Source organism: Oryzias latipes, chromosome 11 (assembly GCF_002234675.1).
Source record: "Oryzias latipes chromosome 11, ASM223467v1".
NCBI lineage: Eukaryota > Metazoa > Chordata > Actinopteri > Beloniformes > Adrianichthyidae > Oryzias > Oryzias latipes.
The window spans coordinates 11,606,060-11,627,524 of NC_019869.2; the positions used below are offsets into that span (position 1 = coordinate 11,606,060).

The 21,465-nt window shown below is 38.8% G+C and overlaps 1 protein-coding gene across 1 annotated transcript in view; it reads left to right on the forward strand.

Moving 5' to 3' along the window:
• Window positions 1-14,537, forward strand: part of LOC101174515 (regulating synaptic membrane exocytosis protein 3) — a 41,107-nt gene extending 26,570 nt beyond the window's left edge. Inside the window, exons 3-7 of the mRNA XM_004074021.4 lie at window positions 10,825-10,966; window positions 11,046-11,158; window positions 12,005-12,106; window positions 12,185-12,324; window positions 13,897-14,537. Of these exons, the coding sequence (XP_004074069.1) occupies window positions 10,825-10,966; window positions 11,046-11,158; window positions 12,005-12,106; window positions 12,185-12,324; window positions 13,897-14,109 (710 nt within the window). The 3' untranslated portion in view covers window positions 14,110-14,537. The remainder of the gene's footprint in view (window positions 1-10,824; window positions 10,967-11,045; window positions 11,159-12,004; window positions 12,107-12,184; window positions 12,325-13,896) is intronic.
• The last annotated feature ends 6,928 nt before the right edge of the window (window positions 14,538-21,465 follow it).

Consider the following 21,465-nt stretch of genomic DNA (forward strand, 5'->3'; position numbering starts at 1 on the left):
ATGACTGACTCTATACTGTTTTTAGTTTTGGTTTGAGCTGGCCAGGTTTTTGTTTGTGTAATTCTAAATGACGCTATGTTAAAATGACAAGTTAGTAGTCAGCTAATCCAGCGGTCCCCAACCTTTATTGCACCACGGACCGGTTTGATGTCTGGCAAGATTCTCATGTACCGGTATGTTATATGTGGCGGACACACGCTGCAGCAACGCTGCAATAAAGGCAGAGACACGTGATAAGAAGTACTCTGCAGTTTTATTTTGACACGCTAAACACTGTACATCGCACAGGTGTCATGATCCTCTTCCCTTCTCACACTCATGGTGCTAAAAAGAAGTAAACAGGAAGAAATAACTAAGGGTGAAACAACATAACTGCCAGATGAAAGGACCAGTAGGCAAAAAGAAACACCCGTGCTCAACCCTATTTTGACCAAAGCAGGCAAAGGGGATTGATTCCCATAATTCCCTGTGATGCCAGCTCCAACAGTAACCTCTGCAGCCTGTGGAACTCCAACATCAGACCAAACGTGCACGTGACCGACACTACAGTGCAACAAAATAATATGACTTGCATGAAAACAGTGGTATTTTCTAAACATAACAATAAACACGAATTATGACATGAGCAACGTCCTCTCTGCCCGCAACACTCTCTGGTCGCTATTATTATAACATTTAAACATGCCTTCAAAATAAGTGCATGGAAAATCCAACTCACCACAATGCTGAATGGTTGGAGGGAATCTCCCGTTGGGATAAATCCGTATTTTAAGTAGGACTCCTGATACTGTCTATTGAATGTAGCTTTCTGTTTTTGGAAGTAGAAGGCTCCTCTTCTGTCTCCTGGCTGGGCCTTTTCCACTTGGCAAAGAAACTTTCCAAAGATGTTTGCTTTTTTATTAATTTTGCTAGTTCCTGGGTTTTATTTTAGCGGTATCCTATCATGTGACTGAGACGAGCGAATTGCCCTGCGTCAAGAGTAACATAGACAGATGTAACAGAGAATCTGGCAATTTTTCAAAATAAAACATCTTTCAGATTCCGAAATAAATAAAACTGAAGTCATGTAAGTTATTTTATTTTTTCTGTGCGGCCCGGTACCATATGAACAACGGACCGGTACCGGTCCGCGTCCCGGGGGTTGGGGACCACTGAACTAATCCATAAATCATATGTCATGCCTCTGTAACGGTAAAGATCTACACTGATGAAAATTGTGTTTTTGGTGTTTTTAACGTGCTCTTTTGGCATTTGTCAGATGATGGAAGATATTAAGAAAATCAAGCATTTCTGAGTATTTCTTTATTGAAATTGTTGTTAATCAGAAGCAGACAAACAAATGCTGTTTGGAAAAGAGCTTACTTGTGAAGTCCGAGCTCTAAGCAACAGCAGGGGGAAATGGGGCGGGGTTGCCTCAGCAGTCCTGCTCACAATTTCTAGTGAATTCCTACTGCTCTACAGAATCTATATCCAAGAAAACAACACGTTTTTTTTTAAATTTTGGCTAGAAACAGCGCGATCGCAACAAAAAGACCACTGGGAACGCTTTGAAAATAGATCGAAAGTGTCCTAAAATTAATAAACAAAATTTTTCTTTGTACAAATTTTAAAGCAGGGAAGGAAAGAATCCCAGGTTTAACTTTTCTTTCCAGTTTTTTCTATTCATATTCACTGATCTTTTTTTGATCTTTTGTAAAAGTGTTCCCAGTGGACTTTTATGATTATAGTGTTTTAGCCAAAAGCAAATAAAACCTGTGTTGCTGTGGACATAGTTTCTGCAGGGCAGCAGGAGTTCATTAGAAATTCACCTCTGTTGGCTGGACTGTTGGCACAGAGCAGGTCTGACCCCATTTCCCATCATGAATATGTTTATGTGCCCCCCCCCCCCAGTTTTACAGCCCCCAAATTGCTCAACGTAACATTACAGGTACAACAAACAATATTGGAGTTATCCAGCTGCACAGTTTTGATCTAGAAGATGTTAAAAACACTAAAAACAAAAATTTCACCAGAGTGAGTCTTTAAATAGACTGCTTGCCACCTGTAGTTATAGTGGGTGTTTTTTTTGTTTTTAGTGTCTTCTTTTTTTAAAAGTAACTGTGCAGCACAGGCACTTAAATTTTATTTTTCTGCAGGTTCATTAAAATACCAAAAAATTTAAATAAATTTTAGTCACACACTTGAGTTCTAAACATCATGTTCTTTCGAAGGTTGATGTTATGCAGACGCTATAAAGCCACTATTATGTTTTGCTGAAATGTTCCTGTTTCTCCTTCTTATCGGGGTTTGTTTGTTGAACTAAAATATCTTACTGCTGTAAGAATTCTTTTCAAAATGATTGTCTTGGTTTCTTTTAGACACATAAAAGTCACTAAAAACAACACTATAGTTCAAAAATGGCCTGCATGCTGTTCAGTAGTAAGACATTCCTCCAATCAACGTCTTTCTGCAGAGGACTAAAAAGAGAACTCACATTTTTAGATCTTGGAATATTTACAACGTGACTCATTCATGTCCTACTTCCAGCTCTTATTCTAGAAACACGGTTAAAAGTGGAAACCTGGTTGAAATTGCTGGCCGAAGCGTTCTGAAAGGCTTCCAGTGATCAGATGATCTGAGAGGGGAGTCACCTTTTCAAAAAAATGAACAAACAGAAAAACAAAACCACAAGCATTTTTAGGTGGAGTTGAAAATACTAGCAGCTACAGATTAAAAAAACAATACTGGACTAAAACACTAAACTTTGTCATGGCAACAGTCTTAATGGCCTTTTTTATTTTTTACCAGTAAAATTGAACATTATTATTTTTTGTCACCGTGCGTCACCAAAATGACATATCCTTGTCTCTTTAAATCTGTGACCGTTGTGCAGAGATAGACTGGTCAACCTCCGAACAAATGATGGGAATTTCCATTCCCGCCTTGCCCCCCCGCCTTGTGGTAACCCTTGTGCTATCCTAGGCACTTTACCATTGGGAGTTGGGTCATCTAGACCCACTAGACAGTGCTCTGAACCTTTTTTCTTCAATGATTTGTGATCTTCCCTGGTGTCCATGGATTACATGAAATCTTTCCACCTTTATCCACCTTTGTCATGGTAGGGAGAACACGTCAATGTAAGGGTGGGGTCATCTAAGATAGCACAAGGGTTGTGCTTGGACAAGACACTGAACTCAACGTTGCTCCTGGTGGTTCTAGGCTGGCGCCAGTGTTCGGCAGCAGGGTGTGAATGTGTTCATGGGTGAATGGGACTGTATGGCCCTTTGGTGTCAGTAAAGGGCTGTATCAGTATACACCATTCACCACTGTTTTATGCTGAGTTACCGCACTTTCTGTTTGTCCTAAATTGCTTCACTTTTGTTATTTTTTACCTCAAAAATGAATAATAAATTAGTCGACTATCAAATTACCAATTCGTTGCAGCTCCTGAATATTTTTATTTATTTATCCCAAAGTTTGTCTTATGATCATAAGTGCTGCATCTCCTAACACACCAGCAGTGATTCGCATCACACACAGTCCATGTGGGGTATCATGGAAGTGTGAAGTATCCCTGATAGTGAGTTTACAAGCCTCCTGCTCTTCTGCTGTGCTCTGCTGAGAGGGGATAGAAGCTGAGACCTGCCGCAGTCTGGACACCAAGCAGAGCGTACTTGTAATGATCACACTACTGTAACAGGGTTTTACTTTAACCGCCTCTCTTGATGTAGTTGACCAAAAACAATTATTTTCCTTGGATTCACATCTACCAGAAGAGTTTTTTTTAAAAGTAAACATGGGACTGGACTTCTGTTTTTCTCCCTACTCTCCAACCACTAAGAACTAGCACAGGACTATCCAGTGCCCAACATTTTACAAGCAATTTGGATACCATGCTCTCTACTTTTTTTCTTATTTAAACGGCTGATATGATGCCACTGATTTCCCGTAGGGAAAATCTAACAGACATGAACATTTGACAAAGACTGTGTATGAATGTGTTCTGAAGATGAAAACTTGGAGGATTTATAAAAACAATAAATTTAAATACATCTGTTTCACATGAAGAATCATTCAAACACAATGAATGGTGGTCTATTTTGAGTCCATATTTGCCGATTTGGTGAACATGAATGCACATTACTTCTTCGCAGAGACTTCTGGGAAATTTCTAGGGTTCTGGATTTTGGAATTGTAGATTCGGACAGCTCTATAAAATTGCAAACGCCCTATTGTGCAATGAGCAGGGGCGGAGTTAAGGGGGCTGGCAAAGGGGGGCAGCTGCCCTTCTGGCAAAAAGCTTTGCCCCCAATTTTTGAGTAAATAACAATATCATTATTGATAAAGATGAAGAAATCTGGAGGCAGAGAAAACCAACAAATGCACAGGAAGAACATACAAACTCCATCCAGAAAGGTGGGACCTGGGATTTGAGCCTCTGGTGCAGAGGTAGGGCGGTTGACCTCTGATTGGAAGATTGCAGGCTCGATTCCCACCTTGCCCGCCCATGTGTCGAAGTGTCCTTGGGCAAGACACAGAACCCCACCTTGCCTTTGGTGGAAAGTTGGCGCCAGTGTTTGGCAGAGGCGCTGCTGTGTGAATGTGTGTGTGTGTGAAAGGGTCTGTTACTGTAAAGCACTTTGGACCTTCAAAGAAGGTAGAAAAGCGCTGTATAAATATATACCATTTACCATTTACTACCCCACCTTGCAACCCCTGTTTTTTTTTCTGCCCCCTGCGGTCGTCCAGGAAAATTCTGCTTTTACTTTAGTGCATTGTTGTATTTTCCCGCCTGGGATCAGGTCAAAACACCATCTATATAATAAAACTATTCTGGTCCATTTTGTGTAATTGCACAGCGTGTGAGAGCTTGCACCAAACCCTGCCAGCTGAGCCAGAGCGCAACACAACAGGTGCACTCAGCAACAACTCGACACATCTACACGTGTGCTGCCGCAGAATTAGCTCCAAAACATCAACCTGCACACGCTCACTTCCTCCCAAACTAATTTGATTGATTATACTGTTTCACGGCTGCTGTTTCTCTGCAGGAAACGACAAAAATCTCTCAGGGTGCAGTCAGCCACACTTGTTTGTTTGGAGAGTTTTCTTGACCTGAAAGCGTCGCTTGCACAGTAACTGCAAACACAGTCAGTCAGCAGGAAATATGAATATTTCATTCCAGCAGAAAAATGTGTCTTGAGTCGATTTAAAAACAAGACAGTTCAAAGAGATTTAGAAAATGCAAACCACAGATGTTCCCTATACTCTCTTCATAACCTATTTAAACTTCCTGAGATGCAACTGATAATTTTGTTAAAAACACACAAAATTCCATCTCATCTGAAGATGTTTGTTTTTCCGATTGGCACTTTCTCCCTTTCAGACAGCAGTCTGAGAAAATCAAAAGGACTGAATGGGAATTGGATTATTCTTCATCTCTTTGTAGTTAACCGTCGTTAGACAGGAGCCAAGGTGGCTTATTGAGTCATTGACTGACATCGTGGTGTTTATAAGGAGTTTCTAGAAATCTTTTCCGAAGCGTGTCCTAAGAGGGAACAATCAATGACTCCCTTTTATGTTGTCAGTATCAATTCAACAGGGAGAGATTTTAGGAAGTTTGAGTTATTAGCAAAACAAAAAGATGTGCATGAAATAAGACCAAAGTCTTTGGCGGTTAGACTCTGGGCCGACGACGCCTTGTGAGATAAGCTCCGACAATAGATTGTGGAATAAACCCCTGAGACCAAGAGGCTAATTGAGGGCTAGCCCATGACAAGTATCGGTGCGGGCGGGGGACTGGGTGGAAAAATCATCTAGAATTCAGAAATGATGATGAAAATCAAACAACATGTGTTGTTTTCTAGGACCTGCATAGCGGCAGGAGTTCATCAGAAAATTACCTCTAAACTGTCGGCAAGACTGTTGAGACAGTGCAGCCCAGCACCCCCTCCCCCTTCCTGTGACCCATAACTGAGAGTTCTCCCGCAACCTTACAGCCCCTCACAACCCCAACCTAACATTAGCGGTGCAACAAAAATGGTGAGCAATGTTGGAGCTATCCATCTGTACAGTTTTGATCCAGATTCCAGCTCAGACGAGGAAAACAAAGACGTTCATGGATCTATTTGTCTGCAAGCTGATGCATCAGCATCACAGCTACCAGCTCCATCTGCTTCTAATTCACAACTATTTGAATTCAAAATGGCTCAGAAATACAATTTTTAGCTTCATTTTCTTTAATATTATCTGAATAAATTCTACAAGAGCAGATTAAAAAACACCAAAAACAAAATTTTTGTTGGTGTGGGTCTTTTTTCTTTTTAATTTTTTCCCCAGTGTTCTTAGTAAAGCTTAATAAATGTACAATAAAATGTATACATTTAGATTAGCATCAACCAGCCAAGTGTCTTCCTCATACCGGGGCAGAAACTCTGCATGTTATATTCCCGGAGCACAAATTTAGACTGTTCCATCTCAAGTCTTACTTGGATTTCTACCTTAGAATCTCTCTGTGGTCCAAATTTAGCTGGGGTCCAGCGGTAAAGATACCACAACAGATCTTTCATCTCCAACACCCGTCCTTGGTTACTGTTGCTATGCATGGTGGATCGTTGCCGTCACCGATGCATCCAGTCGGCATGTTGCAGCAGCCAGGGAGTCTAAAAACAGCATTCTATATTACAGCACATAATGAGAGGCTTCATCAGTGCTCCCTCCAAATGTCAGAGCAGCTTTAATGATCTGCAGGGCTCATGCACACACACAAACACACACTGAAGCCATGTCTGAGTTTGTGTTCAGACACTCTGTGTGGCTCTTTTCTGCATTGTTGGCCTTTTTTTTGATCCCACTTATCTTTATTCTCTCTCTGCAATTAATTCTCACCACTGAAGCTATTAATTCTTTCCATCTCCAACACTTTCTTTCCCTTTCCCTTTCCCTCCTCTTTTTTTTTTGCTTTACAACTTGTTGTTATCCTGTGACTTTTAATCATGTGACTTGCTTGGCTTATTTTTCTCAGACTAAAAGGAAACTTTTGCGCTCATTTGTGCACATTCACAAGTATGTTTCCAGAAAATTACTCATCAATTGTAACAATCTAAGGAAACTTTAATAGCTCAACGTCTCATAAGGCAGTGTTTTTCAACCAGTGTGCCGCGGCTCACTAGTGTGCCGTGGGAGATGGTCAAGTGTGCCGTGGGAAATCGCCCTTATTAACTGATCTAAAAACATTTACCATCTCCAGGATATCAGCTCTGTGTTCATCCAAACAGGCCCTGATAAAACACTGAGTAGTTAGGAATATAAAAGATCATGAAATTATTGGTTCTTTGTGTTTATTTGATTCTACTAAAGACACTTTGATAAGAATGATGGTAGTGCGATTTAGCTGCAGCTACAACTGTTTACTGAAAAGTCCCACCCCTTTAACTGTCTCCACCAATCATTCTTGGAGGCTTAATCACACGTTATCAGTCTGACCAATCAGAAGTGGTTAAAGTCTTCACGTCCTTGTTACGATTCTGCTCATAAAGTCTCTCAGTTCCAACAAAAATACCAGCTAAAGCTCGTCTTTAGCGGTGTAGCTTTCCACAGAATCTGGTGTCAGACCGTGGAACAAGTGAACTATGAAGCTCAGAGACGCTAGTTTGTCTGTGTTCAGCGGCTGTTTGCACTACATCTCCCATGATGCATTGGGTTAAAGTGACAGCGTCTCAGCGCACAATGAGTCTTCCCTGTTAAATGTCTTGAAACCACAACGAACACACATCAAACTGTTTTTAAATCTTCTAACTTAACTTTTATTACATCTTTTAGAAAAAACAGCTGCAACTTCCAGCTTTTTCTGCCACAATTGTCACAAAAATGCCTGTGAGATTGTGGAGGGGCTGAAGATCAGTAGAGACGATTAGTTTCTCCTTTTTTTTAATTTTTGGATGCCGGTGTGCCGCGGGATTTTTGTCTAGGTTAAAGTGTGCCGTGGCTCAAAAAAGGTTGAAAAACACTGTCATAAGGAATCAGAAAATGCCTTTTCTGCCTCACCTTGTATTTTTACTCCTCAAAGGACATAAATCTTTGATTACTTCTGTGGATCTGTGTATTTGTTTTAAATGAAACAATGTTCTATATATAGAATTTACACACAAAAAACACGAAATACTTAGTAATTGGGTGTTAGTAAATGCATTATAGTAGTATAATAGTGCTGGATTAACAGCAATGAAATAAAAAAAATAATCAATAAAAAAAGGAAAAACAGAGCGGCTTTCGAAATAATCTGTGGGGTAAAAAATAGGTGCCAGTTGGCAGAATAATAGAAACAGGAAAAAAAATAAAAGATTCATTTGAAAATTATGATATGTGTAGAGGACAATAAGAAAAAAAAAGACCCAGAATGATGGAAAAAGACTTTATGAGTGAACGTAGCAGCCGGGGCTCTTGGTGCAATGCAGAAGGCATTGCCATGGAAACGGATGGAGGGAGAGCGCAGATGAGGAGGAGGAGGAGGGGATTAAATAGGAAGGAAGAGATCACTGTTTCCCACCACAGCAGGGGGGCTGTTTTGATGAGCGAGGAGAGGCCGGCAGACAAAAGATTAACAAGTGTGCCGTTGAAGTTCAATAGACAGTTCCTCTGTCATTTTGCATTGGAGTGAGCGTGAACCCTCTGGCACGGATGATCTGCAGATTCACCATGGTGGTTTCCTCATGTGTGAGGAGCATGTTCTTCCGATGGTTGGAGTGGCCTCTGCAGCTCACAGTTGGGACCGCTGATAATTTAGCTCTGTGGATGAATCTGAAACTACTGGGGAGGAGACTGTCAGGCCACCAGTTGTCTCAGGTGGCATTATCCTGGTCCAGATCCGAGGATTGTTTAGGGAACAGGAGTGCATGTATTTGTCTTAGTGTCACGCTACAAAGACACACGCATATGTAAACGAGTGTGTGAAATATTCCTGACTGCAGGATTATAAATAGAACACATCAGACGGCTGCACTCCTCTCCTCATCCTAAACACCCATGAGACCCCATTATTCTCATTTTCTCCCTTCCCTCCTTGACTCCTGTCCTCACTTTCTCTGTCATTCTTCATCGCTTATTCAAAGCCACCTCCTTCATCACCGAAAACTCCCCGAAGGCTCGTCCAGAGGCTTTGTTTGCGTTTGCTGGTCTCCATAGTGATGGGGATGATGCAGGTTATCCACGGTTGTCAGGACAACGAAAGAGGCATGGCGAGGATGCTTAATGAAACTGCTCTAGCCTAACAAAGTGGAGAGGCTGGAGCTGGGCGTGTTCTTACCCGGCAACATTGGACTGCAGCTTGTTAAAAGTCTGTGAGGACTCCATTGCAGCGTTAGGGTCTTTGAGCAGAGTGTGCTGCAGCCACAGTTAGACTGTACAGATGCACTGGAAATTCTGAGTAAGTGAACCTTTTTAATGCATGAAAATCAGCAAATCAAATCAAAATCAGAAGTTCAAATAAGACGGACTTTCTGGAGTCTAATGCAAGCTTTACTGACATGACCCCTCAGAGCTGCTTCATCCTCTTCCCGTGTCACTGAGCTGTGACCTCTTACCCAGAATGCTTAGAACCAGACACTGTAAGCTTTAAACCTGTGGAAACTTTGGCAGGCCAAATTCTCATTATTTTTTGTGTGTATGTGTGTGTGTGTGTGTTTTTTTTTAAACAACGCTCATTATTTTGATGTAGACCATTTTAGTGAAAAAAATAGTAAAAGTTTGAAAACAGCGAAAAAGATTAAAGGTTAGATGAAATTTTCCTTCCTGTAAGAGGTCCAAGGATTTGAACTTTGAAGTTGCTTTTCTTTTGTTGTCCTCCGTTATTATATGTTTTTTTTATCTACCTGTGCTTTCATTTCATCCATTTACTAATTCATTGTTCTGCTGTGCAGCTTTTCACTATTTCTGTTGATTGTTGGATCAAAAAATCGACAGGAATAACACATTTGTTTCGTAGCTTAGAAAAAGTTATTATTTTATATCTAACAAAAAACGTCCATCTTTTTACAGGATATATTTATACAACGTTGGTCTTTTATTAAAAATAGAGAAAAGGAAAAATGCACATGTGTTGTACAAGTGTCAATAACAAAAAACTCCAGTTATCAGCATGCATTCTATTCCAATTCCTGCTGGCATCTCTGTGGCTCTGCAGATCTTGTAGCTGATAGATAATGGAGCATGCTTTATTAAGAGTTTCTAATGAAACTGAGCCATATCCTTGTTGCATCTAGAATACCTCTGGCTATGTCCCGCTACTGTTTCAGCATGATCATTCACAGAGGCATTACACTGGATGATGTTCTGTAAGCTTCTTCTGAATCAGCTGCTCCAAAGTTCCTTTCTCCTTGCATCAGCAGAGTTGTAAAGCTTAAATACTGTCCTCCAACAACCCTCTCGTCCTTTCACTTAGCGTCTTCACTTTCCTTCTACCCCTACCACCCACGTTGCTAATCCTGCAGCCAGTTTGTTTAGGTTTCTGCTTCACAATTTGATGCTGGAGTCCACTTAAACGCTTATCACTTGCTGCTCACAACGCCTGCCAAACAAGCTGTGAGCGGAGGGAAGATCGCTTCAAATAAAATGTTGGAAGTTTGGAGATTTGGTGTACATCATACTCACACGTGCTTGTGATGTCAGAAGGACAGTTGAGAACAAGAGGATCATTTCAGAAGTCCTGTGTTTCAAGCTCAGGTCCACAAGTGGCTTACTGAGCATCATCTGACTACCAGACTCTTTACTTACACCTACTGGATTATCCTGATGTCATTACTAAGGGCTCTTAAAGAAGTCACCTCTGTTTTTTTTTTTTTTCTTAAGATGGTGGAACAAAGAAACTCCGCAGCACCATCCGAAGGAGTACAGAGACCGGCATCGCCGTGGAGATGAGGAACCGGGTGACGCGGCAGGGCAGCAAGGACTCCACTGATGGCAGCACCAACTCAAACAGCTCAGATGGAACGTGCGTACCTGGCCAGATTCCCCAACATCCATCCACATGTAGCATAAATCTGTTCCTAATGATGATAATTCCTCCTCAGTTTTGTCTTCCCTACCACACGCCTGGGCCCTGAGAGCCAGTTTAGTGATTTCCTGGATGGACTCGGCCCTGCTCAGATTGTCGGCAGGCAGACACTAGCTACCCCCTCTATGGGTAAGCTGGCAGCATGAGCAACGTTTACTGTAAAGCTACCATCATATCACCCTCGGCAACAGCGACCACTTCCAACGAAACGCATCACTACGCAAGTTTCTACGACTCTTTTCAGGCCCTGTGTAAAACTAGCAAATTAAACCAGAGTAAAGTTTGACCAATCAGGGATTCAGACTTGGTAGTGATGTATGAATGATGAGCCAACTGTTTGAAAAGTTATCATGAATGAGAAAATTAATCATTGCGGTTTGGTTCCGGAATTCCATGAGTCTTTCATGTCTCGGAATAGAGCTGTGACAGAAAAAGCCTGGAGAAGGATTCACCGGATTTACACCGCTTCCACATTTCACACCAAGCATCTTCCAACTGTTGGCACATGCACTAGAAAACAGTAGAAGAAGAAGACGAAGCCCAGAATGCACTGCAGAAGTTCCAGAATGCGCCTTTAGCACATCACACGCCCGCTGTGAACACAGCACGAGATCCATCTTATAGTGACTTTTCCTTAAATAAAGTATGTTTTATGCAATTCCATCAATTTACTTGGAAACGCAAAGAAGCACATCTTATCACATTTAAATCTTGGTGCTTTTGTACATTCTCGTCTAAAAATACCTCACTGTATCTCATTAACTCAGAACGGATGAAACTATTCTTGTATGTGGCGTAAATCTTTTATGTAAAGGTCGCTGTTATGAAAAAACTAGAGCAGCAATGCGCTCCACCAACCCAGCTGCTTCAGACAGTCCTGCAGCTCCACGTGGCCCTCTGCTGTTCCATGTTCACAACTGCATCTGTAGCCCCCACCTGCAGGACCGTTCATGGTTTCGGCTTTTTTATCTTCAGGGGACGTTCATGTCGCCATGGTTGACCGAGGAGGGCAGCTGGAGGTGGAAGTCAGTCAGGCCAGAGGACTCACCCCAAAACCGGGCACCAGAAACATACCAGGTACCCTTCCTACAACTGTAAGCTTCTGCTAAGGTCACATCGACAAAAATATACCTTTTTTTTATTTTTTTATTAAAGCAACCTATGTAAAGGTGTATGTGTTGGAGAACGGAGTATGTTTGGCCAAGAAGAAAACCAAAGTAGTGAAGAAAACACTGGACCCTACCTACCAGCAGGCTTTGTTGTTCGATGAAAGTCCTCAGGGCAAAGTCCTACAGGTCAGTCACAACAGTTGCTCCTTTTCCCCCACAATTTCCATTTTCTACCTTTATTTAGCAGAATTAGCAGGAAAAAAGTACTCTTTTTTTGTCTATTCAATTATTTTATCATTTTATCTCATGCAGAAATGTTTTATTTTGCAGGATTTTTATTATGGTCAATAAACAATGAATAATATAATAAACAAGTACTGTGTGCAAAAAAATAAAAAAAATCACCCCAAACTTCAGATGTTTTCTGAAAGAATCACAAATATTACTTAAACTTGAGTTTAGCAAAATTGGGGGGAAATAATTTACATTACTTATTTTATTGGCTTTGTTGAATTTAATACTGGCTAATTTTCCAACATATTTTATGAAAAAAAGAAATTTGAGAATAGAAATGAATGAAAACTCGATGGATAAGTATTTTGGACTAATAACTTAACTTAATAACTTTATTTGCTGACTGCCTTGAAAAAGACATTTTTTTTCATCTTCTGATGAAGGCTTTTGTTTTATTCCAGCACGGTCTAAGATCCTCTGGAGGAGTACGGTAGCCAGTAGGGTCAATTCAATTGTTTTGTAGAGCAAACCATCTGAAATATTTAGATTACAGACAAGATAATGCCTGTTTAACCTTTTTATATGGTGGTTTTAGTTTTTTGTTGAAGATTTGTGTATACATGCATACCACAACTTTGTGTTGTATTTTGAAATCTGTCACAAAAAAAGAAAAAGATGATATCCCAAAAGGGTTTAGAATTGTAGGAAATCTTTAATTAAAGCTTAAAACAGGAAAAATAGTAACTCTTAGGGTCAGCAGTTAAATTTTTTTTTTTTTCGAGCAATATGTCCGAATTCTATTACTCACTACATAGTGCACTATTTAGTCCGTTCATCATTTTGTGGTGCTGTCCAGACATCGAGTGCCCTAGAAATTTCCCAGAAGATTCTGCGAAAAACCAGTGTGCATCGGTGCTCACTAGATTGGCAAATATAGACCACAATGCATTGCGTTTAAACAATGTATGCCCAAAAATGTATTTAAATGTATTTTTTTAATGAAATATCAACATTTTCATCTTCCGAACAAATAATTTTTGCAGTAAAAAGCATGGTGTCCAAATTGCTTTTAAAATCCAGGGCACTACATAGTTTTTAAAAAAAAAATTTATTCATATACAAACCAAGTTAGGGTGATCAAACAGTTGAAATGCTCAAAAAAATAAAAAATAAAATACAACAAAATAAAAGTCGGTAAGGACAAGGCAAGAAGGCAAGGCAACAATTTATAATAACAATAGTTTTGATAGATTTTGATCAATTATAGTAGTTGTCTTGTTTATGTTAGAAAAGGCATTACATAGTCCCGCACTATATAGTTTTTTTGGTAGTAGTTAGGGTGTAGGGTTGCAGATTTACTTCAAAAGAAGAGATTAAGATAAAAAAAGTTCTTGAAGTCATGGAATAACAAAGCTAACTGTCATGTGCATCAATCAGGTTTTAATAAAATATTGGCTCTCATATTTTTTGTTTAAAAAGAAAAAAAAGACAAAAGTTTATTTAACCCTCCTTTTTTCCCCATAGGTAATCGTATGGGGGGATTACGGGCGAATGGACCACAAGTGCTTCATGGGAATGGCCCAGATCCTTCTGGAGGACTTGGACCTGTCTGCCACAGTCAGCGGCTGGTACAAGCTGTTCCCTACCTCTTCTCTGGCAGACCCCAGCATCGGACCCCTCACCAGACGCCTCTCCCAGTCCTCTCTGGAGAGTGCCACCAGCCCCTCGTGCACTTAGACACACCCAAACACCCCGACACGCTGTATATATACACACGCAGACGTCTAGGTACACCCATGCAACAGCACAGGAACCCTCCATAGAAACACAACTTTTTTTGGACCCTTTTTTCTCAGACCTTCACAAAATAACACAATTGACACACTTGATGTAGCACTTTCTCACACTTCAGCGTCTCACACCAGGACTCGTCAGATGCCAGCCTGCGTTCCAACTTCCCACGTGGCCCGACTCATCCAGGGTCGTCCCGGCGCCGGTTCCTAAACTCTCAATGCCAAACTACCAAGAAAAACTTTATTTTTTAAAACCAAAGCAATTGTTATTGTTGTTCTTATTCCTCTAGATGGTTGGTGAACTTGCAATTCAATAGAAATCATTGAAATGTAGCAGAGTCCATGACTTAGATGTAATGCAAAAAAAAAAAAGATATAGTCCACGCCCGAGCTTAGAACAAACACACAAACAAACCTGGTTGGAAAACCACATGATGGCTATCATGTGAGGTAGCAACACTGCTATTCTGCAATTCATTTTTACAGGGCAGAATGTATGTATCTATGTGTATATCTATACATATATACATACATATGAAATATAAACACATATATTATTATATTTGAATAATAGTTTTAATAAGCTGCATTCTGCATGTTTGCTTGCAAGATATTTTAAAGTATTTTTTATTTCCTTGCTCTGTGTGACGGGAGCGCTCTGTTGCTTGCTTTTTGTACTGAAAAAAAGAGCTGAGACAGAAAGCAAGAAAGACAACGGCTGTGGTGGCGATCGTCATCATCTGCAGAGGAGGACATGCTTGCATCCCCAGATCCACAGCAGCGGCTGCACACAAACCTGCCTCCCCCCTTCAGGGTAAGGGGTGGGAGTGTTGGAGCTCTGGGGGTTTCACGTTCCACACTGTGTAGCACAGCTCTTTGGCTTTGCTTGGATCTCCAGTTGAGTTCCCCGTTTTGGCGTCCGGCTTGATAAATGAGATGGTGAGTCAGCGCATCTCCATGCGAAAACCATTTCAGGCACAACCATACTTTCTTGATTTCTAACCAAGATCCCAGTATTAGTTAGTATTTGTTGGTAACTTGCCATTTTATGGTAGTTTTCCTTGTTTCAGGTGCAATGTGTCAATAAAATAAACATTGGAGCTCTAATTTATATTTTTGTTAAGCATTAATTGTTTGTTTTGAATAGCACTTTATTGTAAATTTGTAAAATAATTGAATTCTACACCTGATTAGTAAGAAAGCACTTACTTTTTCACTTTTGGTCAGTTTTTCTTTTTTCCTGCATTGCACATTTTAAGACGCTTGCATGAAAATGTATTTTTTTATATTCTAAATTAGTTGTAAAGATGCTGCAGCTCACACTTCTTTTTAGTCTCGACTGGTCATCATCAGCTGCGTTTTACTCATAAAAACAACTTTTTATTCCATTTTGAAAACATAGTCAAACACAAACATGTAAATAGTGTTTCAATATTTGATATTTATACCATTTTTACTCAAAAGAGACACTTATTTCAACATCAAACGTCATTATTTTCATTGTTTACTGATTGTACGTCTAAGCTTTTTTATCTAGAAACCAGTGAATGGTGAATTGAGACCTGTCAGCTGCTCTGGCTGAACATTCATTAACGGACGAGGAGCATGCAAATCCAGATGGTGTTTCTGTTTTTATTCTAGATGAAGATTTTCTGTCACTAGATGCTCACATTAGTCCTAAAATTATGCAGGAAAAGTTCCCACAGGTTCTTTTATTGGACTTTTTATGTTTTATCGCTGCAGATTAAGTCTGTGTTCTACAAAGGAGCCACCTTCAACTTTTAAATGGCAGCTTTTTGCTTCAAAATAAAAGTGGAGCTCAAAGAAATAAATGAAAAATTTTATTTTACAAATGTTTGTATTTTAATAACTTTGAAATCTGAACAGTAGTTTTACATTTTTTCTTGTCACACAAGACACAATGGGAGATGTATTAATCCTTTTCATTTGCACTGTGTTTAAAAGGTACAACGGTGTATAAATGCCACCATATAAAAGAAAATGAAAAAATATAAGTCATAAAAATATGAAAAAAGGCAACATTTTACGAAAAGTACAATTTTGAGAAAATAGTGTCAAAAAGGTCATGTTTTTTTTAAATTATTAAATGTTATGTTTAGCTTTTAAAATGTTTTTCATAAATATTACCTGTTTAATTTATGCTGCAGACACTTCAGAGAAATGGGACGGACATCAGACTGCTCTGCTAAATCTGCTTTAGTTTTTTAAATCATACAGATTAGAATTTTATTCTTGTAAAATGTTTACCTTTTTTCTCTTAATTTTATGACTTTATTCTCATATTTTTCTTTTTTCTTTTATGGTGGCCCTAACACTTCGTTGTAAAACGCTATTTTCTCTTTTTAGATAAATGATAAAAAGCAACAAAAACAAGTAATTGAAAAATGAATAAACTATTGATAAAAGTTCAATTGTTACCCTAAAAAAATGTTTTTAAACTGCAGTTGATAGTAAATTCTTTTTTAAAATAATATACTTTTGACTTTCGATTGATTTGTTTATTTTTTAGCATTAATTATAGCATTAACTTTCCCTTGCCAGTGTGCTTTGCTGGCCTAAACCATATGAACCTTTTTCATATGTTAGTAATATGATTGTTAGGTTTTGTTTCTTAAATTTCCTTTTTCAGAAAATATATCCAGTTTAAGCGCTATACATGTAAAATGTAAATTCATCCTTAATATGGATAGCACTTTTGATTAAGGTTTTCTGAGGGAAACCATCACTTCGATGAGTCAGTCATTTTTTAAAATTTCGTTATCATTTATTGCATATTTTTTTGTGCATTTTTAACACTTTTTTTTTGTTGTTGTGTTTTTTTAGTGTAAAGATTTCAAAGTTGCTGCCATTTTGAATTGACTTGTGGCTGCTGGGGTCTTTTCAAACAGTAGGTCTTTGCTGTTGTTTGTCAAATTTGCTGCTTGTGTCATTCTTTGTTTCACTGGTTTTTAAACCTATTCTTAATTCTTCCCTTTTATTTAATGCTAAAAGGGAAAACACGAAGCGCTAAAAACCAACAAAGCCCAGACTTTTGACATTTTTTCAATCTCACTTGATGGGTATATGCTGGTTTTGACCCTCCAATCAAACAACACCACTCATAAATTCAGTTAAAGTAAATTGGAGTTAATCCTGCCTGAACCTGTTCTTATACTGAACTACAGTTAAAGTCATTTTGTTCATCTTATAGTCTACTTAGATATTAATTATCTACTCTTGGTTGCACAAAATTGCCTCAAAGTGTGATGTAGTTTCTGCTGAGTCAAGAGAAATATTTGCAAAAAATATCAAAGGAAACTTGAATGAAGTTTCCAGATGTATATCATCCCCACTGAATGCTTTTCACTTAGTAAACTACAATATTTTCTTTTAAACGTTTAATGGATCCCATGTGAGTCCAAATGTTTTAGATCTTGTATGAGACTGGGTCCATCTGCTGTAAATCAATTAACCCAACATGCTTACCTTTCCAAAAGAAGTGTGAGGGATCATTGCGTGTATATTTATCTTTATCAAATGTATGTAAAAGCCTTCGCCAAATGTTTCCTAACCCCTTGTCTCTTTTGCAACCAAAAGAAGAAACGTCAGTATTGCCTTTCTTCAGACGTGTTTTACATAAATAGGTTTTGTTATTCACTGTTAAATGGATTTTGTGGGTATTGACAGAAAACATTTTGAAGTCATATTTTTATAACCCCAACGTACGGGCGTTCTTAACTGCACTTTTAGCATATGGTGGCCACGCAGATTGCTACCCGACACTAGCGCACATACTCACAGTTGGAGGCTTTGTGTGAAAAAAGGAACCGGTGCAAATCTTGCTCCAGGCTTTTTCTGTCACAGTTCTATTACGATATGTGAAAGCCTTGGTGTCACAGAATTCCGGCCAAAGGACGCTACCCATACGTCACTCCTGAATCTGAGTCCCTAATTGGTCAAAGTTCAGCTGGTAAAGCTACGTGTTTTGTACGTTGGGGCATAGACAGACCTAAGAACTCGCTTAATCGCGAGAGTTTGGAACGTGGAACACGCATGTACGCATGTTTAGAAAGACTCTTCATTGGAAGTGGTCACTCGAATTTCTGAGCCCGGTGTAAATGTAGCAAGAGACCCCCTAATGGGTTTTAAGGCAGATAAAAGAAAATAAACAATCAGTGTTAAAAAAATCCTTCACAGAACTGAATACAATAATGAATTTTTAGGAATTTTTAGAAATGATGGAGGGAGAACTGATAAGTGGTTTGTTTATCTTCTTGGATTCATGGAGTCAGGAGTTGCACGCATCGTTTTAGAGTTGGAGCCTCAAAGATCAGCAGAATTGGGCTTGTTGATGTGGCTCTTGGCTCACTGTTTTTTGGGATCAATGGAGTGAAAAGCCTGTGTTCAGAATGTAAACCACTTCAACCCGCTTGCTTGCGTGTAAACCCTCCACATCCTCAGTCAACACGCATCATGTCTTGATTTTTGTGCCAAGAGTGTATTTTATTTTTGTAAGGACAGAGATATTATGTAGAGGAGGTCATAGTTTGAGAGGAGGCAGCGTGGGCTAGACCTGCCTTTAGATTTTTTTTGCAAAAATTGAGGGCTTGTTCAGTTTCCAATGGCCTTATTTGTCTTGGGAGGCATTGCTTCACTATAGTAGCACACAACTGAGAGTTTTGAACAATGTATTTTGCTTGGAGGTTCTATTTGTGTCTAGTTTTATGAATGTATTTCTAAATCCTGTCACCATGGGGTGCAGTTGTTCTGACATCCTCTGTCTCAGATTGCCCAGACTGTAACTGCACTGTTAACTGTATATGTCTTGTACTTTGTGTCCTGAAAGGACAGCTCTGCAGTAGAAACAAGCATGACTTCCTCATGGCGAAATTGCATTTTTTCTTGATTTTGTTCGCCAGTGACTTTAAAGTGTAAGGAATGCCGTTTCCTCCTCTGCACAGGTTTCAACTTCTCAAACTGATCCATCAAGCTAATATTTGTACTTTGAACAAGGAGATGTTTGCAGCATGGTTTCTCTGATGAGTCTCTTGTATTTAATCTTTCTGAGTACAATAGTGGAAAAGAGCCACAGCGACGATGTGGATTTGACTCTCAAAGGCATTATAATGACAAAAAAGATTTGTCCAAAGTGGCGTATCTTTACGTAGCATGAAGTTGAGCTTTACGTTTGATCAAATACTTCCACTGGCAATAATTATTGACTGTAGCCCAGAATGGTGCCAGCGCTTTTCCCGGTCACCAAAGCCGGGAATGTGTGATCAGCTGAGCCTCCAGGATCGCTAACGAGATTTAAATCGGAAAACAATTTCAGGAGGCATTATTAAGCACGTGTTGAGATTTTTACCTCTCGGATTGGATCAAAGTCCTCGTAAATTCGAATAAATTGTTTTTTTTTTTAAATTGCATGCCCTTTTTGCTGTTGACGAGAACAGCAAAGATACGTATAAATGGTTTTTTTAATCTTTTCGCTGCTTGTCTGTTCTCGTCTAAGTCTTTAAATGACTATTATAACGGCACAAGTTTCATATGTAGCCACTTTGTCCTGCTGTTAGCCTGTTAAAGTGCTCTAAGGCCGCAGTATCCCCGCCCCCTCAGCTGTGTCAACACCACCTCCAACGTATTAAACCTAGGAAAGGATGAAAGCTCAACTAGACATTTTGCCTAGTTTTGTCTGGCTTAATCATTTTATCATCATTTATTGGAGCACAAGCACAGATATTGACCACATGTAATTTGTGTTGGTAAATGAATGATTGTCTTGTCTTAACTAGCCTTAAACTTTCCACTAAAATAAGAGTGTTTGCAAAGCAAAAATGGGGCAAAGCATAACAGACCGCTACAAAGATCTGGTTTATGGCAACGACGAAAAAGGGAGCTGTGATTTTTTTTTTCTACCTGTGCTTTGTAACTGTTTTCTATGTGCAGTATTTGATAATGTAAAACTGGTATTTTTGTGGTTTGTACGCTGCAAAATTGATTACTTAAGGTGCACGTAGTTTTATAAGAAAATGGAACAAAACCAAACAGAAAAAAAAATCTGACTCAGAAACCTGTATTTGCATGCCCTTTGACATCTGGACGCAAAGTCAATAAAGTTTATTTGAATCACAAATTTGTCTTTTGTGTGCAATTCTTTTATTTTTATTTTTAACTCCAACCCAAAATCGTAAGGTGCAATTATTCTTGAACATGGAGTAGATATTTGTTTACCCAAAACCCTGCAAAGCCCATCAAAGAATAGATAAAAAATTCTTACTTTTTTAAAATTAAGATGGTATTTAACCACTTTGATGAAATCCACAAAAAAATCCAATATCATTTTTTTAATCAGATATAGATAGCATTTGTATGAGTGGTTTGTTGGTAAGTTATGTTAGTTTAGGATGTAAATGTACTAAAATGAGTGTTTAGGAAAAGCGTTCCTTATTTACCCTTATTTATTTATCTTAAATTTGATCCATATATTTTTTAACATGCTGTAACTGTACTACAAATAATTAATTCTAAACAAATTTGACTTCTTTTTCCACACAGCAAGTAAAAAATGTATACCAATAGAATAACAAATATTGTACATACAAAATACCAAACACCAAACTCCACACTGTGTGCAAAATACCGTTTTCACGTTTGCCAGGAAAATTAACAAAAGTTCAAAAAACCATAGTAATGACAATGTAAAACAGGTTAAACAAAAATAAAACAAAAATAATAAAGGCAAAGGAATCTGTTAAAGTTTCAAAAGAGACCATGTTTCAACTGTTCTGACTTTTGTTAGCACATTTACACTTGTGTATAAAGTATTTAGCCATAATTATAAGTAAATTAACTACATATATTTTCTCTGTATTAAGTTTCCCTTGTGTAAAATATCCAAAAATAATATGCTCATAAAATAATCTACAATCTTTACATAGATGAGTTCTTGTAACCCTTGTCCTATCCTAAGCACTTTACCATTGGGAGTTGGGTCATCTAGACCCACTAGACAGTGCTCTGAACCTTTTTTCTTCAATGATTTGTGATCTTCACTGGTGTCCATGGATTACATGAAATCTTTCCACCTTTATCCACCTTTGTCATGGGGAGAACGCGTCAATGTAAGGGTGGGGTCATCTAAGATAGCACAAGGGATAAAATGCATCAAATCTTTCCAAAATACTTGAGTGAAGGAGCAATACTAAAAAGAGGAGGCACAGTTTGTGGTGAGGATTGACAAAATGAACAGTTTATGTTCAGATCTTTTTTAAACTTGGTAAAGAAGTGTTTCACTGGATAA